Consider the following 25,529-nt stretch of genomic DNA (forward strand, 5'->3'; position numbering starts at 1 on the left):
CCAGCAGAACTTCACGTTCATCTGGACCTGACCCAGATTCAGAAGAAAAGTCAAACATGTTCAAACTGAGCGGTACCGAGACGTCTGAGTCGGACCCGACCTGCAGAACTTCAGGTTTATCCCAAATGGACCTGCAGCGACGGAGATGAAAGCGGTTCTGAACTCGCTGAAGCCATCGGACCATCACATTCATCACTAATCGGTACCAGAGCGGACTGGATGCACACAGACGGTTCTGATCAGAGTCCAAACGGCTCAGAAGTTCTGGAAGCTAAATGTTCTCTTCTGATGGAAACCAACCTTTCAGAACCTCTCATCTGTTTAACTGGTTCTGCTCAACTGCAGAAATGTTCAGAGGCATTTCAGTCAGGATGAGGTCTGGACTTTGACTAGACCAGCTTCTTAGTTCATGTAATTATATTTTCAGATCATGGCATTAATAATGAATGAAATCCAAAGACCCGAACGACCAGAACCGGGTTTAGAGAAAAGCAGGAAGGAGCTCTGTCTCCTCGTGAATATTTGGTCGTATGACTTTTATTCTGAAGAGATTAAGACTCAACTTCATCCTAAGAAGTAAATCCAGTCCGACCCAAAAGAACCTTCCACTGGTTCTGACTGCAGAGATCGCCCAACTCTGTTTTATTTCCTGAAAGTCAAAAACTTGTCCTGCGGTTTTAGTGGATTTTCAGCAAAATTTTTAAGTTTAATTTTCACTTTAGAGACCGAAGGTCCAAACGGTTCTGACCTGCAAACCACCAGAACCTTCAATCCCATGCAGCAACAAGGGTGTACTTACTTTACAACATGTGACTTGTGTGTAATGATGGGTGCAGAAATCAGACTCTGGCTCCCCCTGGTGGCCACCAGAGGAAGTTCATCAAGCCTGGAAAATCAGCATTTTCTCCTGCATTCAGTTTCTTTTATTAATCAGGAACATTTTTATAAATAAATACTGCAGTGCAAGATGAGGAATGAAACAAACACACAACAATCCAATCAGTAGAAAACCGGAATCAGAGCAGAAAACAGTAAAAAACAGTAAATTTAACTCCGTTTGTGGCCGATCCATCCCTAGAAAATACATCCAGGTTTGTTTTCAGGGCAGAGCAGCAGCTTGTTCCAGGAGAGACTGAATGATAAAACTCATTCTGCCTGAAAGCTGCTTTTCAGAAGGAGCTCAGCAGGATTTAACACCCGGGAGGCACAAAACGAGCCGCCACTTCCTGCTGAAGACGTTTCCTGCTCAGCGTGGATGAAGGTTGACGGTTCTACGCCCGGATGGCCAGTCTGCGGTGAAAACATGAGAAATTACTCGAGTTTCTCACGCCCTTCAACAGATCGCAGCCATAAACACGTCAAATAAAAAACATCAGTAAAAAAAATCAGTTTACAAAGCAAACTGGAGCTTTCAGAAAATATTTAAAAGAGCTGAAGGCAGATCGACCCGAAGCGATGCCATGTTCCCTCTTCGGCCAGCAGGGGCGCTGTTCAGGACGACAGCTTGGAGTAGCTGGGAGGAGAAAATTTACGCTTCAGGTATTTGATGATGTAGAGAGGAAGACAGCTGACAAGCGTGATGGCCGACACCTTCCAGAGGAACGGCCATGTTGTGATGAAGGACAGGTCTGAGGAAGAAGAGGGACACAAACTAATTTAACAAGAAGCTTTAAAACGTTTCCAGATTTGGTCTAAGGTTACGTTCACACTGCAGGCTGAAACGACCCACATCTGGTTTTTTTATCTGAATGCGACCTGATCTTTTCATGACTGATCAGATCTTTTCCAATGTGACACAGGCCAAGCGGATATGTGGTTCTGAATCCGATGCGTATCGGATCTTTTCAAATGTAACCCGTCTGTTCGGGCAGGTCGCATTCATCCAACCCGAACGTCTTTGATACTCGACAGACGTCGTTATTCTGCGTCCTGATACGCGCAAGCTGGAAAAAGGAAGCAACCAGCGTGGCGAACCGCAATGAGGATCGAGTTGTTGATGTGCTGCTCCAGTCGGACTGTAAGATACGCTCCACCGTTAGCATCTGTGTTTACTTCCACAAACACTGAGCTCTTCTTTTTTTATGGCGGTTGGCTAAACTCTGCGCTTCCTCTCTACGAGTGATGTTATTGCGCCCTCTACTGTGCATGCGGGACACTTTCAGGTCGTTTGCAGCTCACTGGAGATCACATACAAATCGCTTTTCTTTGGAAGAGTGAACGGCCACGAAGAAAATCAGATTTCACAAAAAACGGAATTGGGTCACTTCAGTCTGCAACCTGCTACTGTCTCCTTACTGAAGGGGGCGCTGCAGATTCGTGGCATCGCCAGCGAAGAGTTTACAGCGCTTGCAGCAGGAGACTGCAGCAAAGTCAGAGAAAACCCGGAAACTGAAGCCGGGTTATTGCTTCAGATTTAAATCAATGCAGAAACTTTGACCAATGAAGAGCTAACATCCCCCCTGATAGACCCCGCCCACCTCCTCCCATTGGCTTTTGGCCCAAACCTGAACCCAAGAACCAGCAAGAGGGAAATCCAGGAAAGCAAGATGGGTCACAGAAACCCAGGTTGGGTTTAACAGAAACAGCAGGAGGTGAGGAAAAGACGCCAACCTACCGAGAAACGCTCCAAACGACACTCTGCCGATGCCTGGAGCAGAAATCACACAGAAGAAGAAGCAGCAGTGAGGAAGATGAAGGAGCGATGGGCGGAGCCTCTAGTTCTTTAGCATCATTAGGACCAAACCATCAGAACCTCAGAACAGCTGGAGGGAAAAGGTGAACCAAATTGTTTCCAGTTTCCTCCTCTCACTAGACCCTGACCCCTCTGTGACCTCATAATGACCTCAGAATTTCTAGGATCCTTAAAGATCCTAGAAATCTTAAAGATCGTCTTCAAGATTCTTCTGCCGATTTTTGTCCCGGCTTCCCCTTCCAGCTACATTACTGCAATATGTTAACAATAATCTGGGGAGATTTTATGATCTGATACCCTCTGAAGGACATCCCGACGCTCCGGTCTAAAATTGTGAATATTCAACTTGTTGGATCGTCTTGGGCTGTCATCACAGCATGCTGAGGTGCAGCCAATCAGAAAGCAAGAAGCGGAAACATGGGGAGGACCCTAAACAACGGCGTGGCGCACCAGGAACGTCTTCCACTTCTCTGCAGTTGGCCATGTTTGTTCACTGTGACTTCATGTTTGGTCAGAGACGTTTTGTAAGCTCTGCAGTCTGGAATCCAAATGTTGGCGAGTGAAATCCACACATTGTGGCTCCATCAGACATACAACGGATTAGTGTGCAAAACAGAGTTAGTGATCTGTATTTGTCTGTCTAATTCCAATAAAACCGTGTTTCCCCTATTTCATTCTTACAAACGCCTCTGTATTTAAAATATTTTTAAAAAGGTAGGATATTCTAATTATTAGTGCATACATCTATAGGTTTTCATTTTTAACGGGTAGGATATTCAGATGAAGTGATCTTCTTGTGTTTCGTTGTGTATATAAATTGTTCCGATGCTAAGCTAACCCTAACCCTAAGCTTCCACTTCAGTCACTCAGATAATGTTACCAATGTATGTAATATTAACAACCTGATGTAGTTTTAGTTTGTGAACATGACGGTAGCAGTTCTGGACGGGTAGCACCAACAGATAGACTTATCTATCCATCTGTGCTAAGGCAGGAAAATCTGACGAGGTAGCGCTGATAGTCAGACCACCGGAGCTCAGACATTATGGACCCCTGACCGGTTCTGCTTGGCCCGTGGGACCCTGGTTTCAGGACGGCTCCCTGAATAGGCCGCTCTTTGCATCCCCCTCGGGTCAGGAACCAGAATCGGCCTAACTACCAGGTCCACGCTGGTCCGGAAAGGTTCTGTTGCCGACTGAAGGAGCCGTGAGCCGTACCGAAATACTCGTTGAGGAAGGCGAGCGAGGCGAGGTAGCAGCCCAGGCTGAAGAACTCGGCCAGAACCATGAGCCAGTGCCAGGTCCGGACGGTCAGCGCCACCATCAGCAGCTCCGTCAGAACCAGCGCCGTGAACGAGATGGCCACCACATGGACGAACTCGGACTCGAACAGAACCAGGGCGCCGTACATCAGGATGCCACCTGGGGGTGCCAAAGATACATGTCAGAGTTCAGGTCAAAGGTCAACAGGCCTGAAATGGTTCTCATTTTAAAAAGGTCCAAACAGGATTTCACTGAAGTCGAATTTATTCATGAAAAAAAAATCAGAGAAAAAACGTGTTGAACTGGTGAGTTCCCACTCAACCAGGATAGTTGGGGTGGGTTGGTTTAACTGGTTCAGTTGGACTGGGTGAGTCTGTGGTTTGCGGTCTCCAATGAGGGAACCAATGCGGTTTCCCAGTTTGACAGCAGAGCGCTAAATGGCGGGAATCTGGAATTTTCCAGAGTTTTTTTCCAGCTGTTGGTTCCGGACCACTGACGGCCGATCGGACGGTAAACGGCCGAGACTCCCAACATCTCACTGGGAAACTCCCAGCAGGACCAGCGAGTGTGAAGATAAGGCGTCTGACCTCTGACCTGCGGTATCCTGATAGCGGCGCTAATTCAGCGTAATCAGCCTCTAACTGATCGGATAATTGCTGCGATATCAGCCTGAACGCGGCGCATTCCGGCCAGGCGGCCTCCGGAACACGGAGCAGAGGCGCCGCCCCCCGGCCCGGCCCAGCCAGGCCCGGCCCATTCGGGTCTTTAATTAAACCCGGCGCCGGCAGGAAGTCACGCTACGGCTTAGCAGCTCTGCTCGGATCGGCTTACGGTCCAGAGAGACAGAAAGCCGAGACTCTGAGAAAAGGATCAGAACTGGGAGAGGAGGCGGAACCTCAGAGGGACCACTGACCCAGACAGAACCAAGCTGGGAGAAGAAGCATCAGAACTGGGCCAGAACCGCTTACCTTGATAGATGCTGATCAGAACCCAGATCAGGAAGGTTTTGAAGGACAAGGAGCGACCCTGAGAACACAAACACAGTCAGAACCTCCAGCAGAACCATGGAGTCACCAGAACCGAGCTCGGTACCTTGGTCAGATCCTTGTAGAGTTCTGGGTAGAGCAGTGCCGTCTCGGGCTTCACGTCCTGGTCCAGAACCAACGAGAAAACGGGGAACATGGTGTAGATGGTGGCATACCTGGAACCAGAACCAGAACGGGTTTACTCCCCTGATACGGTACCATCAGAACCAGAGATATGGTACCATCAGAACCAGACCCAGCCTGGGTCTGATCACAGAACCAGAACTGTCCTGCAGGGTTGATGCAAACGCCAAGCAGAGAATTCTGGCTTCACGCTTTTACTCTGAAAGCCTGGACCTACTGGGCCAGCCAGAACCTGCTGTCCTCATGGCAGTTAGAAACCCAGTTCTGCTGGTTCTGTTGGACCTTGGGATCTGGGCGCAGAGGGGTGCGTACCCGACCATGAGGAAACCCTGGTAGAGCGGCACAGAGGCGAAGAAGAAGACGGAGGAGAAGACGGCCTGAGGAGAAAACAAGCGGGTCAGAGGACTGTCCTGGAGAATAGATCGGGTCAGAACCGGGACAGCCGCAGAACCTGCATGGTGGAGATGATCATCCCTCGGTGCATGACGAATTGTCCGAGCGCGGCCGAGCGCTTGTAGCTGTTCCTGCCGTGGACCATCAGCAGGCGGCCGATGTGCCGGAACTGCGAGACAGAAAAGTCTGCAGCCAGCGACGCCTGCTTCCCTTCCTGCACACAACCAGAACGGGTCAGAACCAGGGCTTCTGGTTGCTCTCCAGCTGCAGAAAGCTAATGCACAGTAAACGGGATTATAATCTCAGAAGAGGAGGATTTACTTTTCCTTCAATCCCGATGCCGCAGTCTGCAGCCTGGATCATGCTCACATCGTTCCCTCCGTCTCCTGCAGCACAAACCCAAACTCCCAGCGGTTAGCATGCAGCTAAACCAGGAAGACTGTCATCTAGTGGTCACATGGAGGAACTACCAGCTCTCCTGTCAGGAAGCTGCTTTATGTGGCTTAACCTGGGTGAGAGCGTTTACTGTGAAGTTTATCATAGTAAATTTCTTAAAAGAATTACAATTTATTGTTGATAAATTTCAAATTACGATGTTAAACTACAGCATAAACCTGCTTCGTCTAGTGAAAACAATAAAATAATAAGTTCATCTTCTCCTGCAGCAGCAACAACAAAATCTGAGATCACCAGTGAAGAATAAATCCCACAGGAAGCTCCGGAGGGAAGCTGGGTCCGGTTCCGACCCGGTGAAAGCCCACCTATGGCGCAGGTTCTGTTGGCTGTGTGCTGCTGCAGCAGCCGGACGATCTGGGCCTTCTGTGTGGGCGAGCATCTGCAGCAGACCACAGCTGGGCACTGGCAGGCCAGCTCCACGAACTCATGCTCATAGTAGCGCAGACACACCTGGAGACAAAGGAGAGAGGCACCCAGTTCCGGTTCTGGTTCTGACCCGGTTTCAGCTCTCCTACCTCTAGGGAGTCTCCGGAGACCACCAACGCGCAGTCATGCTTCCTCCTGAAGGCGTTGAGCTCCAGGTGCGCCTCCCCACGGCTGCACACCTGGTGAGAGCCAAACGCACGGTCAGACTGACTGACCTGCACGAAGCGGCAGTGTCATGCTGCGGGCTCGCGCACCGGCTTGAAGACATGGACGTCCTGAGTCCGGGACACCAGGTGGGAGCTCTTGGCAATGCAGGTAGCCGTCTCCATTTTGTCTCCAGTCAGCATCCAGATCTGAGGAGAGACGGGACGGTGAGGAGCGGCCTGACCCGGAGTCCGGTCCTGGTTCCGATCCTACCTTGATGCCGGCGTTCCTCAGCAGCTCCAGCGTGGGCCGGACGTCGGCCTGCAGCTGGTCCTCCACGCCGGTCAGGCACAGCAGCTCCATCTCCCTCTCCAGACTCTCCACCACCGCCGCCACCTTCAGCGTCCGGTCCAGCAGGCTCAGCTTGGCCTGGCTGTAGCGGCTCTGCTCAGACAGGAAGTGGGCCCGGTCAGACAGGAACCAGAACTGGTGCTGGAACCAGTTCTTAGCTCAGGAAGGAGTGTCCAAAGTGCGGTCCCGGGGCCATTTGTTGCCCCAAAGAAAGGTTCCAGAACAATACAAGGTCTTGGATGCAGATGTTCGATCTCTAATCAGGGTTACTACAGATCCGTTTCTGACTGAGAAAACCGTAGATATGACAAAGTATTCGTCTGTTTATAGTTTTTATAATCTGTAGCGTCCCGTTGATCCAGAGTCAAATGGCCTGAAAATGTGAAAACTAACCCTTTGAACTGCCTTGTTGCTGAAATGTGCTGTACAAATAAATCTGACTGATTGAAAATGAGGCCACATCACCAACCTTCCACTTGGCAGCAGGAGTTTTATGGGGGGTTTTTCTGCCATAATTTGAGAGCGCACATTTTCGGTCTGAAAGCGCGACTTCATGTACTCAAAACTGCTGCTCTCTCTCAAATATTCACTCTGCTCTCTCAAACTTTTCTCTCCTGGGATCAAATCTCCGCTTGCAGACGCCTCTGCTCTGAAGGTTGGAACAGAAAAGTACCGTCGCCTGGCAACCTCTCAGCCAATAGGATGAAAGTGTTGTACTGGGTGCGTTTGTTTCCTTCTAGTGAGTGAGCCTGCGTGGCTCAAACTCCTTCCTAAGATCAGCAGCGGTTAGCCATCGGCAGCCATTAGCCATCGGCAGCCGTTAGCCATCGGCAGCCGATAGCCATCGGTTAGCCATCGGCAGCCGTTAGCCATCGCCAGCCGTTAGCCATCGGCAGCCGTTAGCCATCGGCAGCCGTTAGCCATCGCCAGCCGTTAGCCATCGCCAGCCGATAGCCATCGGTTAGCCATCGCCAGCCGTTAGCCATCGGCAGCCGTTAGCCATCGGCAGCCGTTAGCCATCGCCAGCCGTTAGCCATCGCCAGCCGATAGCCATCGGTTAGCCATCGCCAGCCGTTAGCCATCGCCAGCCGTTAGCCATCGCCAGCCGTTAGCCATCGGCAGCCGATAGCCATCGGTTAGCCATCGGCAGCCGTTAGCCATCGCCAGCCGTTAGCCATCGGCAGCCGTTAGCCATCGCCAGCCGTTAGCCATCGCCAGCCGATAGCCATCGGTTAGCCATCGCCAGCCGTTAGCCATCGCCAGCCGTTAGCCATCGCCAGCCGTTAGCCATCGCCAGCCGTTAGCCATCGCCAGCCGTTAGCCATCGGCAGCCGTTAGCCATCGGCAGCTGCCGATTTCATCCTATTGGCTGAGGGTTAGGGTTATAGACTGAAAATGTGTGCTCGAATTATGGCAGAAAAATCCCCCCGTAGAGTTTGTGCTGATGTTCTTCTGGTCTCAACTGTTTGATTTCTAAGCCACATTTCGACTTGTCAATATATTTATAAAATCAAACTTATTTAAAAAAAAATTCAACAGTTTAAAGTATTTCCTGAGCAAAAAAAGTGATTTAAGACATGAAAAAGGGTGAATCCAGGAGGATTTTCTGTCATTTCCTGGGTTAGCTTTACATTTGGAATATAAATGTTATTAAGACAATGTGGAAAAAGTAGAGCTGCACATGAATCAATAGCTGTGCAATATTTGGTGAGCTGCTACATTTCCCGCATTTAGTCTGCATGCTGATTGGTTGCTGGATTGGACCTTCAGAACCTGATGAAAGCATAGAGGGGCGGTTCCTACCTCAAAGTCCTGATACTGCTCCTCAGACAGGCACTTCTTGGCCACCACCAGGGTCCTCAGGCCCTCTCTGGCCATGTTCCCACACTGACAGGAAGCAAAGGAGACGACCTTCATCACAGTCTTCTTCACAAAAACAGGATTTTCTTTTGGTCAAACAGAACCTTTGGTCTCAGGGCATAAAATTAAACTTTCGCTTATTTACTGGTTAGGATGAAAATGAAGGTTTCTGAGCAGGTGTCATCCTTATGGAACTGATAACGGAGTGAAGATATTTGTTCTCTTTCCAACCGAAACTCCTTTGAATTAGGGACAGAGGTACCAATTAACCAGAGATGGGAGAAACTTGGAGAAACTCCCTACAGGAGAGGTGGTGGGAGGCAGGGTGTCGGTGGCTGATCAGATATAAAAGGAGAATTGGGTGTTAAGTTTCACTTCTTCTTCCTTCTTCTCTCAGACGCCGATACTTTTACTTTCTAAATAAAATATCTAAAGACAAATGTGCATTTCTCTGATTGATTCAGAGTATCGCTCTCTCCCAAAATGAAAAAGATTTTTCCTAAACGGGATCTTGGCAAACAAAGCTCAGTCTAAATAATGTTGGAATCCCTGATTTAACCGTCAGATGTTCAATTATTCAGCAGAAATTTAAGCAATGAATTGGCAACAAATAAGGAATAAAACTGACCAACGGCAGAGACGGACAGGGAGGGGGAACCGGCAACCCTCCTTCATCATCATCATCATCAGTGTACTGGAGGAAGCCCTGCGACTGCACCGGTCGGGTTCTGTTAGGAACCCCGGGTCCTCTGGAGAGAACCAGAGAGGTTCTGGTGGTTCTGTGCAGCTACCCGGTATGAGCGCAGATATGGGTCAGTTGAACAGCGCCTTATTATAACCAACAGGAATCAATAGACAAGGAGAGCCTGACGGCGCTTTATTTCTGATATGAAACACCGATGGAGCTGCTGATTGGTTATTGACGGGCAGATTGGGCCGGGCCAATTGGGCCGGGCTGCGGCGCCGCCCGCTGATCCGACAGCAGGATGTTACAGCCGACAGCTCTGATCATGAATATGACAAACACTCATTACACCAACTGGGTCACTAATTAAATCAGAAGCTGCCCCCAGCGCTGCACGACTCAATAATGCCAATGTGATGATGATGATGATGATGATGATGATGAGAAGGAGGAGGAGGAGGAGGAGGAGGAACTACCCTCAGATGAAGCTTCAGCTGCCAAAATGACCCGTTCTACCTGAGAGTCGAATCACAAACAAATAATGATTTTAACACAAACAAACAGAAACAGCATGGTGGTGGCAGCATCATGCTGAGTCAGGAGGGCTGAAAACACGCCGGGACACGAAGTCCCAGTAAAACCAGTGGAGCCGAGGCGTTAGAGGGGTATGAATACTTTAGGTCCGGTTCGTACCTCCTCCTCCAGCCAGTCGTTATACTGGACGATGGTCGCCATGGCAACATCGGCCCCCTTCATGTAGAAGGTGATTTCTCCGGTGGCCTCGTCCTGGACAGATCAGAAGAGCTGCGTTACTTCCTGCAGGATGAGATCAGCAGCGACTGCAGCTGCAGCGGCGGCGGCGGCGGCACACACCCGAACGATGATGCCCATCCGCTTGCTCTCCGACGTGAACGGAAAAACCTGCAGGATGAGGAAGGACAGGATCTGTCCTGATGGCGTCCGCAGCTGCAGCGACGTCAGGTCTCTGTTGACCAGGGTCAGCCCCACGCTCTCTGTCCAGCGCACCAGCGCCACCTGCAGGACCAGAACATCTGGGTCAGAAAGGACACCGGGTTCTGATCCAGAACCACCTGCAGGGCTAGTTTTACCCTGGCTACCCTGGAGGGTAACAGGCCAGGAAATAAATCCCCATCAGGAGGGCATGACCTCTGACCTTCAGCCCATAAACACCCTCCAGGTGGAGGAGAAGTCCCATGCTTCTCCTCCAGACTACCTGCAGTCGGTCTCTTGAGTCAGGCTCCTCCCACCTGCAGGTCGGCCTGCGGCTCCCCGATCCGCTGCAGTTCGCCTATAAACCTCGGGCTGCGCTCCCAGACCCTCAGGACCCCGAGGGCGGCCGCTGCGTTTGCCTGAGGACTTTGGGCTCAGAGCCGTTTCTGGGTTTACCGTCTACGCCGCTATGGCGCCAACGTGGCGGTCATGACATCATGGTGCGTCTCACCTCGTCTGGGCTGGAGGCCTGGTAGGTCCGGTTGTCGTCGCTGAAGTCCTGGTCGGCCTCCGCCGACTCCGTCTCCCCGGCGGCGGCGTGCGACTCGTAGACCGGCGTCACGTTGTGGCACAGGGCGACGGCCTTCACCGCCTCGTGGATCCGGCTGCTCACGCTCTTTCGGACCTTGGGGCCCTGCGGCGGGTTGCTCCGTGCCACCGCAGCGTTCCCGGTGCCGCCTCCGGAAGGCTGAGTCGGACCCTGAAAGGTTGAGAGAGCTTTGGATTTTGATTCAGGACCGGTTCCGACTGATCCATTTGCTAGCAATAGGATCGGTCCAAACTGAATATTTATCATAAAATGTGATGGAAAGCTGAGCTGAAGCAGGAGAACCAGAGCCGCCAACGGGCCGAGCCCAGCAGAGTTCTGGTCTCACTAGCTGAGGGAGGAGGATGGTTCCGGCTCCAGCAGCTGCTTGGACCGGATCAGAACCACCCAGCAAGGAGAACCCGAGGGAGCGCAGGGATGAATGGAGCAGCTTTCCTGTTGGCCTCCCCGCCTGACGCCGAGCGGCGGGAAACCTTCCAGCTCCAACTTTATGGAACGAACTTTGGGAACGTTCAATCAATCGATCGATCAAATTTATTTGATCATTTCATCAACAAAGCAGTTCAAAGTGCTTTACATCATAAAAACCCAAAAATAAAAGCCAAAGTCTCCAACTGAGAAACCTGAAAACGTTTCATTCTGATGAGCGCCAACATCAAAGTCATCATCTGATAAATTGATCAGTTATTATTGATCAAATCGATTCTAAGCAGCTGATTTCTAGTCCTGATTAAAGGAGCTCAGGGTTTCAACTGTTTTTCAGTTTTCAGGAAGTTTGTTCCAGAACTGTGCTGCATAGCAGCTGAATGCTGCTTCTCCGTGTTTGGTTCTGGATGCAGAGCAGAACCAGAACCAGAACCAGAAGCAGGTCCAGGCGGGTACGGCGGCTCACCTGAGCGTAGGACTGGACGATGTGGCTCTGGATCTCGTCCATGGTGTCGTTGCCGTAGGCGACGGTTCCCAGGTGAAGCCGCTTGAACACCATCTCGTTCTGCGTCAGGGTTCCTGCGGGCGGAGCGAGCGGTTCGGGTCAGAGGGAAAAAGGTTCTGCTTTGGGTCGGGATGCACCCTGCAGCTTTAAGGGACAGAACCGCCCTCACAACCCGCTCCCTGCCAGGTTCTGGTTCTGGTTGGTGCTCACCTGTCTTGTCTGTCAGCAGGTAGACCAGCCGGCCCAGTTCTTCAGGGATGGTGCTGGTTCTGACCACGGTGCCGGGAATGTTTTCGTCTCTGGTGATCATCCATCCGTACGCCGACTTCCCCATGTCCAGGTTGACCCGCAGGCTGCGGATCAGAACACAGGTTCACTTCCTGCCTCCGCAACCCGACCGGAGGCGGATCGGGTCAGAACCACACGCACCTGATGGGAATGATGTAGGAGAACAGGACCACGAAGCGGAAGAGGTTCCGGAACCATGGGCCCACGAAGCCCTGCAGCGCCACCATGACGACGGACAGAACCAGCTGGGCCAGGAACAGGGCTTTGGTGAGGCGGTTCAGCTCCAGGTCCAGAAGGCCCACCTGCAGGGGTCAGAACCACAGAGTTAGCAGAACCTGAACGGACTAAACCTGCGCTAGCTTTGTGGCTAACCCTCCTGAAGCGCTAGTGCTGAGTCGAGGTGATTGGACTAGACCTGGCTCGGAAACCGTCACCTTGTTCTTGGCGTGGGACGTGTTGAGGACGCTCCGCGTCTCCTTCCCCGTGTAGATCACCACTCCGATCACCGTTCCTGCCAAACACGGACACAAAGGAAGCGGCTCGGTGAAGGCAGAACGTCCGCAGAACCCCAACCCTCTGCTGATGATGTCATCGCCCTGTGAGCAGCTGATTAATCTAAACGACCAAACCTTCATCCCTCCTCCTCCTCACCTGATGCGACCACGGCGCTCGCCCACAGCGTGTTGTCGATGCTCAGGCTCTCGTGGATCTGCGGTTCCACGTCTTCCTGCGAACAACAAGCTGAAGCTCAAATGTTTTCATACACAACTAAAGTTCATAGGTCACGTTTTTAGGTCCGTTCAGGTTTATGAAACTATTTGTTACAAAAAAACAAAACAAATTGCAGGAAAAACTCCTGAAAACGTTTCTACAACTAAACTTCTAATCCGTTCAGCAGATTATAATCTGGAGCGAAGCAGCAGCATCACTAAAGATGGCCGCCTGAAAGCGACCAGGAACCCGAAGCTCCGCCCCCGGCCTGCTGCTCATATAAAGATCCATGAGGAATCAGCAGAACCGGAACCGGAACCGGTCCGGCAGCTTGTGTGCTGAAGGCTGCTCACCCGGGTGAAGTTTCCCTCGAAGCTGTGGATGTCCAGCTGGGGCTTCTGGGCGTAGACGAAAGCACTGATGGAGAACAGGTCCTGCAACGAGACCGGCCGCACTTTTCAGTTAACCGTCCGAAAAACTAAAACCGTGCCGTTAGCCGTCGCTAACTAGCCGCCTGCTACCGGCTAACGCACCCCGACCGCTGCCAGGCACTGGGTGCAGCTCACTGCCACCTTCAGCTTCCAGTCCGTCTCTCCGTCCAGCTGCTCCGTCCGGATGAAACAGGCTCCTGGAGACGCAAACACCAGGCAAAACATTATGACCACTAACCCAGGCCGGACCAGAACCCTTCTGGACTCGGTCAGGCCGTGGACACTGACCCGTTTTCTCCGACGTCCTCAGGAAAATCATGTCTGCAGGAATCCTCTGGTTCTGCAAAACAATAAAATCTGTCAGCAGGCAGGAAGACGAAGCAGCAGAGCTGCTGATCAGTCATTCATTGATGGAGTCTGACCCGTTCTGGTTCTGGTTGGATCCAGATTCAACATTCCCAGAGTTTTCTGCTCTGAATTGTGAGCCACAAAGTTTCTACACCTTTCATTTAAGGCAAATGTCAAAAGGACTTTTTCAGACCTTCAAGAATTTGATTGCCGTTTGCTAGAAGGTAAAATGCAGAATAAATGATTTTACTTCTTTCTTAGCAGGAACAAAACCTCTGGCTCCTGAATTTGTTCAACTTGGTGAACTTTGTCCATGATCCAAAAAGTGTGGACCGCCCTGGTTTCCAGCAGCTCCTCCTGCTTCCTGCTGGCGCGTCGCTCTGATCGGCCTGCCTGGCGCTTTCTGACCCAAATCAGCTTTTATTCAGATTTAAGAACCAAACGACCGTTTTCTCTCTTTATGATTATACAGCAGGACTTTAGCTGAGAAACTGTCCAATCTCAGTGAAATACTTGAGTCCCCCTATTCACCAGCAGACGTCCATGGCGCAGGTAAGATACTGACTGCTCAGGAACAGAAAAACCCTCTTATTATTATAAATTTCACAAAGTCCAGTGATGGCCCTGCAGGCGGTTCTGACCCACTCTGCTGAGCCGTCAGCAAACACTGCAGGTATAAAACTCGATAATGAAATCCCATTAATCTCCCCAGAGGAACAGATTTAGGCAGGCAGTGTTACCTTTTCAACGATTATCAGGTCTCCAACTTGTATATCTGAACTTTTCACTTGGACTTTACCTGAAAAAATAAAGAAGCTTCAGAGGAACAACAAATCAGAAAGTCGTTTTAAAGAGCGGCGGAAAAAAACATCAGGTATTGATTTCTGATGCTCTAATAACCTCCAACAGGAAAACATTAAAGCTACACGTCTGATATTTATGCATCAGGATCAAGTAGAGACACTGAAACGTGATTTCTGAGTCTGAACAGATCAATCTGTGTTTGTGTCGAACCTCTGACTGTCAGCTTGCTGTACAGCTGAGAGTTCATCTCTTTGTCCCGCTGATGGCGCCGCACTTCGTCCACGGCTTCCCGCACCATCGTCACGGCCAACACGAAACCCTGAGCAGAACCGGCAGAACCGCGTTATTCTACTCAATAAAACATGTTGATAAAAAAATATCTGCAGCAGATTTAAAAACTGCATTTTAAGCTCATCGTCCAAACTCAACATGAAACAGGAGGAAAAATGTTTTATATCTCTAAAATAAAAAACAATGGAAAATTAAAGTAAATAAAATAAAACTCGGTTTAGATAAAATTATAATTTTTTTTTGAAAAGTTACATTTTTAACATGGATAAAAATAAAATTAAAAAATTAGGGGAAAATTGTTTTCAAAATATTTCTATCATTTAAAACATAATTATACAAAATGAAGTAAAAACCAAATAAAAGCTGGATAACAAGGATGAGACGCCGACCAGAGGGGCCCAGTACGTGTACAGGTATCCGATCTTCAGCGCCGGGATGAACTGGGAGCACGAAACCACCAGGAAGTACAAGTTGAGGAAGAACTTGAACTGCTGGTACAGAACCTGGGAGACACAAACACACAGCTTCAGGTTCTGGTTCTGTTGGACCAGCTGGGACAGAAGACTCATTTTCACTCTAGAAGCAGGTGACCTTTGACCCTCCCCAGGTCATCGCCGTCGTCTTGCCACCGTGCTGTCACGTTAACGCGCAGCAGAGCTGATCAGCTGATCAATACGTTTGATCAGGAGGACGGCGCCGCCGCCTCGTTTTTTCAGCACAAAGTTTTTCAGAGGGGAAGATTTAATGTGAAACACCAACTTCCTTCAGCGCTTTTATTTTGTGGATCAATTTAGCAAAATCCAGGTGAGTGGGACTCAGAGATTCCTCCAGGTGCTAAGCCCCGCCCCTCCCCGAGAGAGTTGGCTAATTACTCGCCCAGTCGTCACCCGATGCCACGCCAGGCCAGCCCACCCGATGCCAACCCAGGCCACACCACCCGACGCCAGGCCATGCCACCCGACGCCAGGCCACGCCATGCCACCCGACGCCAACCCAGGCCACGCCACCCGACGCCACGCCAGGCCAGCCTACCCGATGCCACGCCAGGCCAGTCCAACCGATGCCACGCCAGGCCAGCCCACCCGACGCCACGCCAGGCCACCTGAAGCCACGCCACACCACCCGACACCACGCCACACCAGCCCACCCGATGCCACGCCATCCAGGCCACACAACGCCACGCCAGGCCACGCCACCCGACGCCAGGCCACGCCACGCCACCCGACACCATGCCACACCAGCCCACCCGATGCAACGCCATCCAGGCCACACAACGCCACTCCAGGCCACCCGACGCCAGGCCACGCCAGGCCACCCGACGCCAGGCCACGCCAGCCCACCCGATGCCACACCATCCAGGCCACACAACGCCACGCCAGGCCACGCCACCCGACGCCACGCCACACCAGGCCACCCGACGCCACACCACTCCAGGCCACCCGACGCCACGCCAGGCCAGCCCACCCGATGCCATGCCACCCGACGCCACGCCAGGCCAGCCCACCCGATGCCATGCCACCCGACGCCAAGCCAGGCCATGCCACGCCATGCCACCCGACGCCAAGCCAGGTCAGGCCACCCGACGCCACGCCAGGCCAGCCCACCCGATGCCACGCCAGGCCAGCCCACCCGATGCCATGCCACCCGACGCCAAGCCAGGCCATGCCACGCCATGCCACCCGACGCCAAGCCAGGTCAGGCCACCCGACGCCACGCCAGGCCAGTCCAACCGATGCCACGCCAGGCCATGCCACCCGACTCCAGGCCAGGCTTACCAAAGGTCAAATTCTCAGTGATGTTTGCAATAATGAGGCGGCATCAAAACTTCCCTTTAGGTAGAGAGAGGATAATAGAGCCGCTCTGATAATTTCTACGTCTCTGACAGGCGGCTGCTGATCAATCAGATCAATTGCTCTGATGGATCCAACAAGAGAAACTGGAAAACTCTGCATGCAGAGGCAGAACGGGCCACTGGGAACACTGGGGACATACTTGGGACAACCAGTTCTTACTGGTTTTCATCCAGTAAGAACTGGCTGAAACCGCTTTGTGTCACCAAATTATTGTGAATAATTAAACGCAGAACGTAGCATCAGAACCCGGAGCATCAGAACCCGGAGCCGACTCACCCCGGGGACGAAGGTCAGGACGTTGTACTTCTGGTTCTTGATGCCGTTCTTTGGGAACTTTTCTTCGCATTTCTCCGGCCGGCCGAGCCAAACGGTGCGAGCCTTCATCTCCTTCTTCCTCCGACAGACATGAGCCAGGCAGTGGCAGCAGCTGGGGAGGAAGACAGGATATGACATCATCATCACCACCCTCTGTGGGTTTTGTCCGTTATCCTGCCTTCAGTTAGTTTTGCAGATGATGCGATGTTTTCCCTCCGCTGCTCTTTCATCACCTCAGTGTTTGTGTTTCTATGCTTTCAGATCAAACTGCTGCTCCCCTCAGTGAACTTTGACCTCTCTCTGGTTCATGTTGGGCAGACCCAGCAGTGGCTTTGGATCGGTCCTGTATGCTAGAGACAGTCAGCAGCAGAGTTTCTCCACACCTTTAAAAAGTGAGTGACTTTGCTTCAACCTGTTAATGACGGCACGGGGTTTATCTCCATATCTGATACAAAATGCAAACATGGGGGTGGAGGGGGCACCTGGGACAGAGGGAGGGCGGTGGGGGGGGGGGGCAGTGTCGCTGTGTGCCGTCATGCTGAGCGACTTTTGGCTTTTCCACTTTTTGAGCAAGTTGGCAAAACATAAAGCTAAATAAATGAACTCTGGTAAAAAGTCATGTTTGCATTGGCCTCCATGTTTTCTGCCTCTCTACCCCCCAGCACCCCCCACCCCCCGTTCAGGTTCATAAGAGCCATTATTTGAGCAAATGAATGCCATTTAAATAATAAGGCGCTTGAACAGTCGGGGCTTATTCACTGTGAATTATTTGGGTTTTATAATCCTTCACTCTGCAAACTGAAAATTACTGGAAAGCATCAAACTGCTCAGCTGTGAAAAATCCCATTTGTTCATGGGGTTGGGGGTGTGGGGGGCAGTACACAGCTTCAATGAAGAGCCCCCCAACAGTAAACTGAAACATGGCGACACGTTTGTTCCCCTGAGAGTTTAGGCCATGACAAACGCTGCTGCTGGCGTCTGCAGAGGACGACGGAACGAGGAAGAGTCCAGCTGAGGAAGACTCCGGATCCGTCTGACCCCAGAGCCTTTTTGCGCGTCGAGGAGCTCAGTCAAAGCCCGATCTTATCCTCTCTTTCATGCACGACTAGCAGAGCGTTGTGCGGGGGTCTGAAGCCCGACACTGACTCCTGCGTTTCTGTGCCATGTTCATGTTTAACTCCTCTGCAGCTCCTGCAGTTGCTGACTTGGTAACAAGAACAATAAGACTGAAGAAAATAGAGGAGACATAAAAAGAAGGTAGTTAAAGCAAAATTAAACGACAATTAAAAACACAGCTGAAGAAAAGAAAGTTAAATATTTTGCTGCAGCGAGAGACGTTGCAGCACTGAAAACTCAGGCCGGTATTAATATTGCTGACCTGACCGGTATTTACCAATTATTTTATAAACCTTCCAACATAAAAAAGACAAGAATCACTGAAATCACTGCATCAGTTAAACCCACAATCCTGACCTGCAGCACCGACTCTGATCTGGTTCCTGACCAGGTTTGTTTTTTTATCCATCACAGCTGAACTGATCGATAGCAGAATGAACCGTTAGCATGGTGCTAACCCAGACTGGCTGCTGGGTTAGCACTGGGAGCAGCAGAGTGAACCGTTAGCATGGTGCTAACCCAGACTGGCTGCTGGGTTAGCACTGGGAGCAGCAGAGTGAACCGTTAGCATGGTGCTAACCCAGACTGGGTGCTGGGTTAGCACTGGGAGCAGCAGAGTGAACCGTTAGCATGGTGCTAACCCAGACTGGGTGCTGGGTTAGCACTGGGAGCAGCAGAGTGAACCGTTAGCATGGTGCTAACCCAGACTGGCTGCTGGGTTAGCACTGGGAGCAGCAGAGTGAACCGTTAGCATGGTGCTAACCCAGACTGGGTGCTGGGTTAGCACTGGGAGCAGCAGAGTGAACCGTTAGCATGGTGCTAACCCAGACTGGCTGCTGGGTTAGCACTGGGAGCAGCAGAGTGAACCGTTAGCATGGTGCTAACCCAAACTGGCTGCTGGGTTAGCACTGGGAGCAGCAGAGTGAACCGTTAGCATGGTGCTAACCCAGACTGGGTGCTGGGTTAGCACTGGGAGCAGCAGAGTGAACCGTTAGCATGGTGCTAACCCAGACTGGCTGCTGGGTTAGCACTGGGAGCAGCAGAGTGAACCGTTAGCATGGTGCTAACCCAGACTGGGTGCTGGGTTAGCACTGGGAGCAGCAGAGTGAACCGTTAGCATGGTGCTAACCCAGACTGGCTGCTGGGTTAGCACTGGGAGCAGCAGAGTGAACCGTTAGCATGGTGCTAACCCAAACTGGCTGCTGGGTTAGCACTGGGAGCAGCAGAGTGAACCGTTAGCATGGTGCTAACCCAGACTGGCTGCTGCAGGTGGGTCTGTGGATCAGCTCACCTGGTGCAGAGGACCTCCCAGCCTCCCAGCAGGAACCAGCCCAGGCCCAGGCGCCGCTGGCCCCGCCTGGCGCGCGGCAGCGTCTGGTAGTCGCTCTCGTCGTTCTCGAAGCCTTCCTCGGACATCATCAGGGGCATCTCGTCCAGGTTGGACGGCTCATCTTCTAGAGAAAATCTGAAAGAAAGGAGGTGAGGAAGACATTTATCTAGATGGCTGAGCTCATGGTGAACAGGATCGACCTTTGACCCCACAGGACACTTCCTGCAGTCTCAGATGTCAACATCAGTTGACAAAAACAATGAAAGCTACAGTGAAAAGGTCTGCTGGAGATTTAGCCACCATCTTTAAACATGCCTGATATTATAGTGGAGGATTGGCTCCTCCCACCAACCAGAACCAGAACCAGAACCCAGTTTACTGAGGCAGATGCCCAGAATACTTTCTAGACTACGATTAAAACGCTCCTTTCTGATAAAGCTGATGGCTCAGCTGGGGTCATCCTAGGCTGTCTATGTAGTCATGATGCTCCCGGCTGCTGCAGGACAAACTGACCACTGCTGTGCTAGGTTTCCTTACATAGAACAACAAATGGGTCCGACAAAACCAGAACCATGAGGTGGTCAACCAGGAGCCCCGCCCCCTTTTACTCTTCACCATTCAAATTCAAAAATAGTTTATTACATTATAATTAATTCATCATCACATCGTCCCAGCAGTCTTGTCCTTAACCAGGTCCAGCTCTGCAAATCCCCACTTAGGCGGCCATCTTGTTTCTAAAGATGGGACTCATTGGCCCGGTCCAGTGCTCAGCGCCCTGCGCCCCTATGAAGTGTGGACTCAGTCAAAGTCACCTCAGGGTTCAGAACGGGTTGTAACGTCACATCCAAAATGGCGGACTGATCACTGTTTAGGCTTTCTGCTGCTAAAAAGATCAACTACAACAAAACAGATTATTTTAAATGTACAGTAAAGGTATTTCTGTTGGAGAAATGTGTTTTGTTGTGACTTGTTGAATTCAGAAAATTCAATATAATCCCTCATGTTCAGTGAAACCAAAATTATTTAAAAATGTATTTTATTCTATTTATTTTTGCAACAGACAGCTCAATCTGTGAACTTATTTCATATTTCCAAGATGGCAAAAAATATGCATTAAAATGTTCTAATAATTTACTAATAGAGACACGATTTTACTCATTAAACCATCTGTTTATGCAGCTAAAAGTTAGCTTGGTGTAATGTGGAGCTAACACAGATCAAGTTCAGGGAAACATACGGCAAATATGAAAAATAAAACAAATGAAAAGACTAATGGAACTAAAATGTCCTTTTTAATAGAAACTATGAATGTTGTCACTATGAAACAAAAATGTTGCAATAATTCATCAGGAGCTCCAACATCAGTTTATTGTCCTCTAGACCAGAGGATTACAAATGGCTGTCTGGTTGAACGAGGTGTGTGAGGGGGGAGGGGGGAGGAGAGGATTCTTAGAGACTCCCTGTCTCTAAAAACAGGAGGGGGCGGGGGGCGACTTTTTGTGGGGCAAATGAATGTACATAGCTGGACATAGACAACACCATTAGCCTACAGGCTACTTGTTAGGCTTCAGGTGCTGTATTGATATTAGCTAGTCGTCTGTTAGCTAACATTACCTGCATCCAGCAGCTTCACTCACCTCAGTCTGTTAGTTTGGGGGAAAAACTGAAAAGTTCTTTGTGTTTTGCTGCCATGATTCTAACACACCTGAGCAGCAGCAGGTCTCCTTCACTAGCGCTCATGTTGCGTTTAAAGGCGGCTCGGAAAAACAGGTTACCACATGTTAGCAACGGATTAAACAGTTTTAACTGCTGATAAAAGTGACAGAGGACACAGATATGGAAGTGTGGAAGCCTCTACTGTATCAAACTGACATAGTAATAACAGAGAGTTGGCCATTCTAAGGTAAAAACCCAGCGCATACAGCGTTCATGTTTTTTTTGTTTTTATTATCCTGACGGCTTCCCGCTCCCCCCCTGCAATGGCACGGCGACCCCCCTAGGGGGCGCCCCACAGTTTGGGAACCCCTGATGTAGACTGAGAAGAAAACATTTATTTAAAATTCATGATAAGAACCAAGCAGCTTTCTATTCCCCTGCCACTAAAACTTAAGTTATTAATTTCATAATAATGTGTAAAGTTTTCCCTGTAATGACTTTCTGCAGAAGAAATTCTAAATAAATTCCAATTCCTGCATTTTATGACAGATTTTGAGACAATAAACAGTTTTCAGTTGCAATTTCATGAATGTTTTTAGAAAGATTTTCAGTGGATATTTTACAAGAAATCTATCCCATCTCTTGTTTTAACATAATAAAATTTGGTCTTCTAGCAGGGATGAAGAATTAAACTAAGATACATTTAATCCTCTGGCTAAGTTAAAGATCATTTTTATAGTGAAATTATTTTATTTTAGAGAGTGCTGAAATAAAATCACAAAAGCCCGATCTTTATACCAATATGTTAATGTCTCAATTTAAGATCTGAAATTTGTTTTGCATTTGTGATGTTTTGTTTTACTTTCCTCAGTTAGTTTGTGATTATTCTTTTTATTCTGCTCATTTTATCATATCAAACTTTATTACTAATGTGCCTTGTCATATTTTATTTTAATTTTCTCTAAAGATGGAAAAAACATCAAAACATTGCCATAAATCCACGTTTTAACTCAAGACGTCACATGCAGCAATGAATTGTGGGTAATACACTTTGCCAAAGACCGTAAAAATGGGTAAGGGTGGAAAAAGGACCCAAAATGGGCGAAGAGCAGATGAGGAGAATGAGGGACACACTGTGACCTTTAACCTCCAACATGAAGGAGCATCTGAAGAAGGAACGAGGGAGGGAGAGGACCCGGACTTTGTCTTTCAGCCGTTCCAAGCAGCCGTACTGATTCAGTGACCTTTGACCTGCTAACTGAGGCAGAGGTGGAAGTCTGGGTTTATAGTCATTTCTCTGAGCTTCACACTTTGACCTCTGACCTCGGGCTAAACTCAGTGTGAAGGTTGGTAACTGATGACATGTTTTCCTCTGGAGAATGATGGACCTCAAATGATCTGGAGATGACCTTTGACCTTTCCCAGGTTAATGGACAGCAACAGCTGCCATTCTGAGGTCATTGCTGGTTTGTTCCACCCTGGCTGTGCTAACACTGAAGCTAAACTAGCTTTAACGTTTAATAACAAAGAGAGAACTGAGGCTGATTTAGTCTCTACGTCCCCATAACATTTTAAACAGGTTTATGATTCAGAACAAAAATAAAATCAATTTAAAAAACATCTCTCTACACAATGTGACAGACATGACGTCATACCAGAACCGATCATGTGACCTGATATGGAAAAGCCCAAACAAGCTGAGACGAACCTCTCCTGAGCAAAGTTCTATCCAGTTCATGATTCTGCTGCCTTGCAACAATAAATTCAGAATAAATAATAATAACAAACATCGATTTCAGTGGTTCTGGTGCTGTACAATCAGAACCCATGTCCGGTTCCGGGTGCTTTAATGAAGCCATCACAGCTGCAGAAACAGAACCGAGGTTCTGGACCCGATAAATATTCCTTTCTTCACGCCGAGACCCTGAGCCCGTCCCCGTCCCCGTTACGCACCTGGAAAGCCTGGCTGAACTGTAGTTCGCGGTTCTCCTGGAGCTTTTCCGAACCGGATTTAACGGGATGCTGTCAGCCATGTTGGCTGGGTTAGAGCGTCATGACGTCACCTAAAAGCGTTCTACCAGCGACCCCTTCACGATGACTCGGAATTATCAGGAAGGACCAAAAGCGAAACCTTCTCTTAATATGAAATACAGTTTGTAGCGAGAAAACATGACTTTGAATCTAAACATTAGATTACAAATAAAACGCGTTTCAGGTAATTTACACATTATTTCTCCAGGTCTTACTGTCGAAGTCCATCTCCTTTACGACAAGGCAGCTTTATTTATATAGCACATTTCAGCCACCGGCAATTCAAAGTGCTTACAAAAAAGTTAAAAACAACATATAACAACAATGAAGAAAAAAAATCAAACTGATTAAAAATAGACAGATTAATTATAAAAAGTTGTAAATATTATGTTAAGTGAAGAAAAGTATATATTTTAAAATTTTAAGAGTAACCAGCTGCAAATAAAAAGGTTTTTAACCTTGTTTTAAATAAAGTCACAGGGGGAGCAGGAAGTTTATTCCAGAGTGTTGGAGCACAAAAACTGAAAGCTGCTTCAGGATGTTTAGTTCTGACTCTGAATAATTAATAGGTTTGATTCTGATGATCTTAAAGATCTGAGTGTTATACACAGTTGAAGAAGATCAGAAATGTACTCTGGGCTTTGATTGTGTAGAGCTTTGTAAACCATTAATGAGATTTTAAATCCTCTTCTTTGAGAAACAGGATGCAGTGCAGGATGTCAGAACTGGACTGATGTGCTGATCTCTGTTTTAGTCAGGCTTCTTGCAGCAGGATCTGGACAAGCTGGAGCTGTCTCATTGATGTTTTTGATAATCCAGTAAAAATGACGTTGCAATAATCAAGTCTACTAATCCTCCCCTCCAGGATGTTAGCAGGACCTCAACCCGCGGGGGCGCACCAAGGGTTGGGGTGGTCCTCAGTAAGTGGTGCCAGGGGCGACTTCAGGATATTACGAACAAAACTATCATTGTACTTGATCCACACGAACGTAGCCGCATCCCCAACACGCATAACCCGCACAAATATCATACAGGGATCTGATCCACACGCACATACACACTTATGCCTGCATAGCCTACTTTTTATATTTTGGAGACAAATTACAGTAAATAATTATTTACTGTAATGTGTGTGTGTGTGTGTGCGCACACACAGATGCACAGTGAGTTCAGCCGTACAGCTGCAGGCGGTACTGAGTGAAGCAGATATGCCAGTGGTCTGATGCTGCTAACCAGCGGCTGAGAAAATGTTGGCAACATAACAAACTGGTAACTGAACCGATTCCTTAACTGGTAACTGAACCGATTCCTTAACTGGTAACTGAACCGATTCCTTAACTGGTAACTGAACCGATTCCTTAACTGGTAACTGAACTGATTTCTTAACTAGTAACATTTCTTGCCAACTGCCTTCCTAAATTCACACCACCACCGTGTCTCAGCTGATTTGAGGTGTTTGGGCTAAATTGATGTTTGGTTTTCCTCCCAGTATTTTACCATGTCATTACTATTGTCTCATTTATAACCAAGACAAGTTTCTGATTTTATATTAATAATATAAAAGCATCTGGCTCCCACACATAACCAAGCCAGGAACTAGACCCTAAGAATCTGATGTGAAGAGTCAAAACCAGTTTTTGTTATTTGCTAAATAAAAGGGATTAGATACTTTGTGGAGAGAATATTATTTCTCAGTTACTCATTTGGTCTTGCAGTGGTTTCTGGAGTGCAGCATTTCAGTCCCAGCTCAGCAGAATTAGGAGAACAGAACCAGTTTGTTTACTTGTTTATGCATTGTTCCTAAAATCTGAACCCAGAAAGGAAAACAGCAAATATAGATCAAATGTGAGTGGTAACATAACCAAACTATATTTTCCTTTGTATGATTACAGCTAGGACTGGTTCGTTCACAAGGATACTAAATACAGATTTACATTTAAAATTCAAAACATTTCAAGGGTCATTGTCAAAGGACAAATTTCAAGTTTTGAGATTTTCATCCTGTGAGACGTTCAGTGTTCCTGTGGACCCCAAGGCAGCAGTGCTCCCATATGCCTTGGGCTGGCTCTTCTCCTGTTTAGCCTTTCAACTCTTGCTGAAGCAGCGAGAGCATTGCTCAGTCCTTCACAGCGACACACTGACACAACCTCACTGTCCTGTTTCTGGAAGCTGAAGTACCCAGAGAGAACTCACGCAGGCACACGGACGACCTGCAGACTGCATGCCAATAGACGGGACGGGTTCCAAACCCAGAACCTTCTTGCTGCAGTGCTCGTGTCTGCATCACCGTTCAAACCATCCAGAGCTCAAATCTGCTGGAATGGGATGAGAGAGTCTGTCTGCTCTCTGATTGGTCAGAAACCAGGAAGGATATTTATGATTGGATGAAGAAACTGGCAGAAGGTTCTGAATGTTCCACCAGGTCAAA

General features: G+C 49.0%; 1 protein-coding gene across 4 annotated transcripts; it reads right to left on the reverse strand.

The window, feature by feature from the left end:
- Positions 1–900: 900 nt before the first annotated feature.
- atp9b (ATPase phospholipid transporting 9B) lies at positions 901–23,151 on the reverse strand. Of its 4 annotated transcripts, XM_088010594.1 has the most exons (31): positions 23,024–23,151; positions 19,376–19,549; positions 16,930–17,080; positions 15,190–15,303; positions 14,720–14,828; positions 14,446–14,504; positions 13,646–13,697; positions 13,460–13,554; positions 13,280–13,360; positions 12,867–12,942; positions 12,650–12,726; positions 12,357–12,517; positions 12,138–12,280; positions 11,889–12,001; positions 10,901–11,149; positions 10,312–10,473; positions 10,132–10,224; positions 8,697–8,780; positions 6,816–6,986; positions 6,653–6,751; positions 6,488–6,577; positions 6,278–6,422; positions 5,838–5,902; positions 5,575–5,730; positions 5,436–5,500; positions 5,047–5,155; positions 4,923–4,980; positions 3,910–4,113; positions 2,615–2,647; positions 1,448–1,628; positions 901–1,290 (listed from the first exon to the last, which is right to left on the reverse strand). In XM_088010594.1, the coding sequence occupies exons 1-30, from the start codon at positions 23,101–23,103 to the stop codon at positions 1,492–1,494; spliced, it is 3,405 nt and encodes a 1,134-aa protein (XP_087866720.1). In that variant the 5' UTR covers positions 23,104–23,151; the 3' UTR covers positions 901–1,290; positions 1,448–1,491. The 4 variants fall into 4 exon arrangements, 3 of the variants coding, with proteins under 3 accessions (XP_087866720.1, XP_014844829.2, XP_014844830.2); XM_014989343.2 differs by having other exon boundaries at positions 901–1,628; XM_014989344.2 differs by lacking the exon at positions 2,615–2,647 and having other exon boundaries at positions 901–1,628.
- Positions 23,152–25,529: the final 2,378 nt, after the last annotated feature.

The sequence above is a fragment of the Poecilia mexicana genome, unplaced genomic scaffold, assembly GCF_051168715.1.
Source record: "Poecilia mexicana isolate PSO_F unplaced genomic scaffold, ASM5116871v1 scaffold_11, whole genome shotgun sequence".
In the NCBI taxonomy this organism is placed as follows: domain Eukaryota; kingdom Metazoa; phylum Chordata; class Actinopteri; order Cyprinodontiformes; family Poeciliidae; genus Poecilia; species Poecilia mexicana.

Excerpts from the sequence above, each read along its gene's own strand:
- atp9b (XM_088010594.1), bottom strand. The coding sequence starts at position 23,103 with ATGGCTGACAGCATCCCGTTAAATCCGGTTCGGAAAAGCTCCAGGAGA. Across the intron at positions 14,505-14,719 it reads CAGCAAGCTGACAGTCAGAG|GTAAAGTCCAAGTGAAAAGT; the intron begins GTTCGACACAAA and ends TTATTTTTTCAG. Across the intron at positions 12,727-12,866 it reads GAGCGCCGTGGTCGCATCAG|GAACGGTGATCGGAGTGGTG; the intron begins GTGAGGAGGAGG and ends CGTGTTTGGCAG.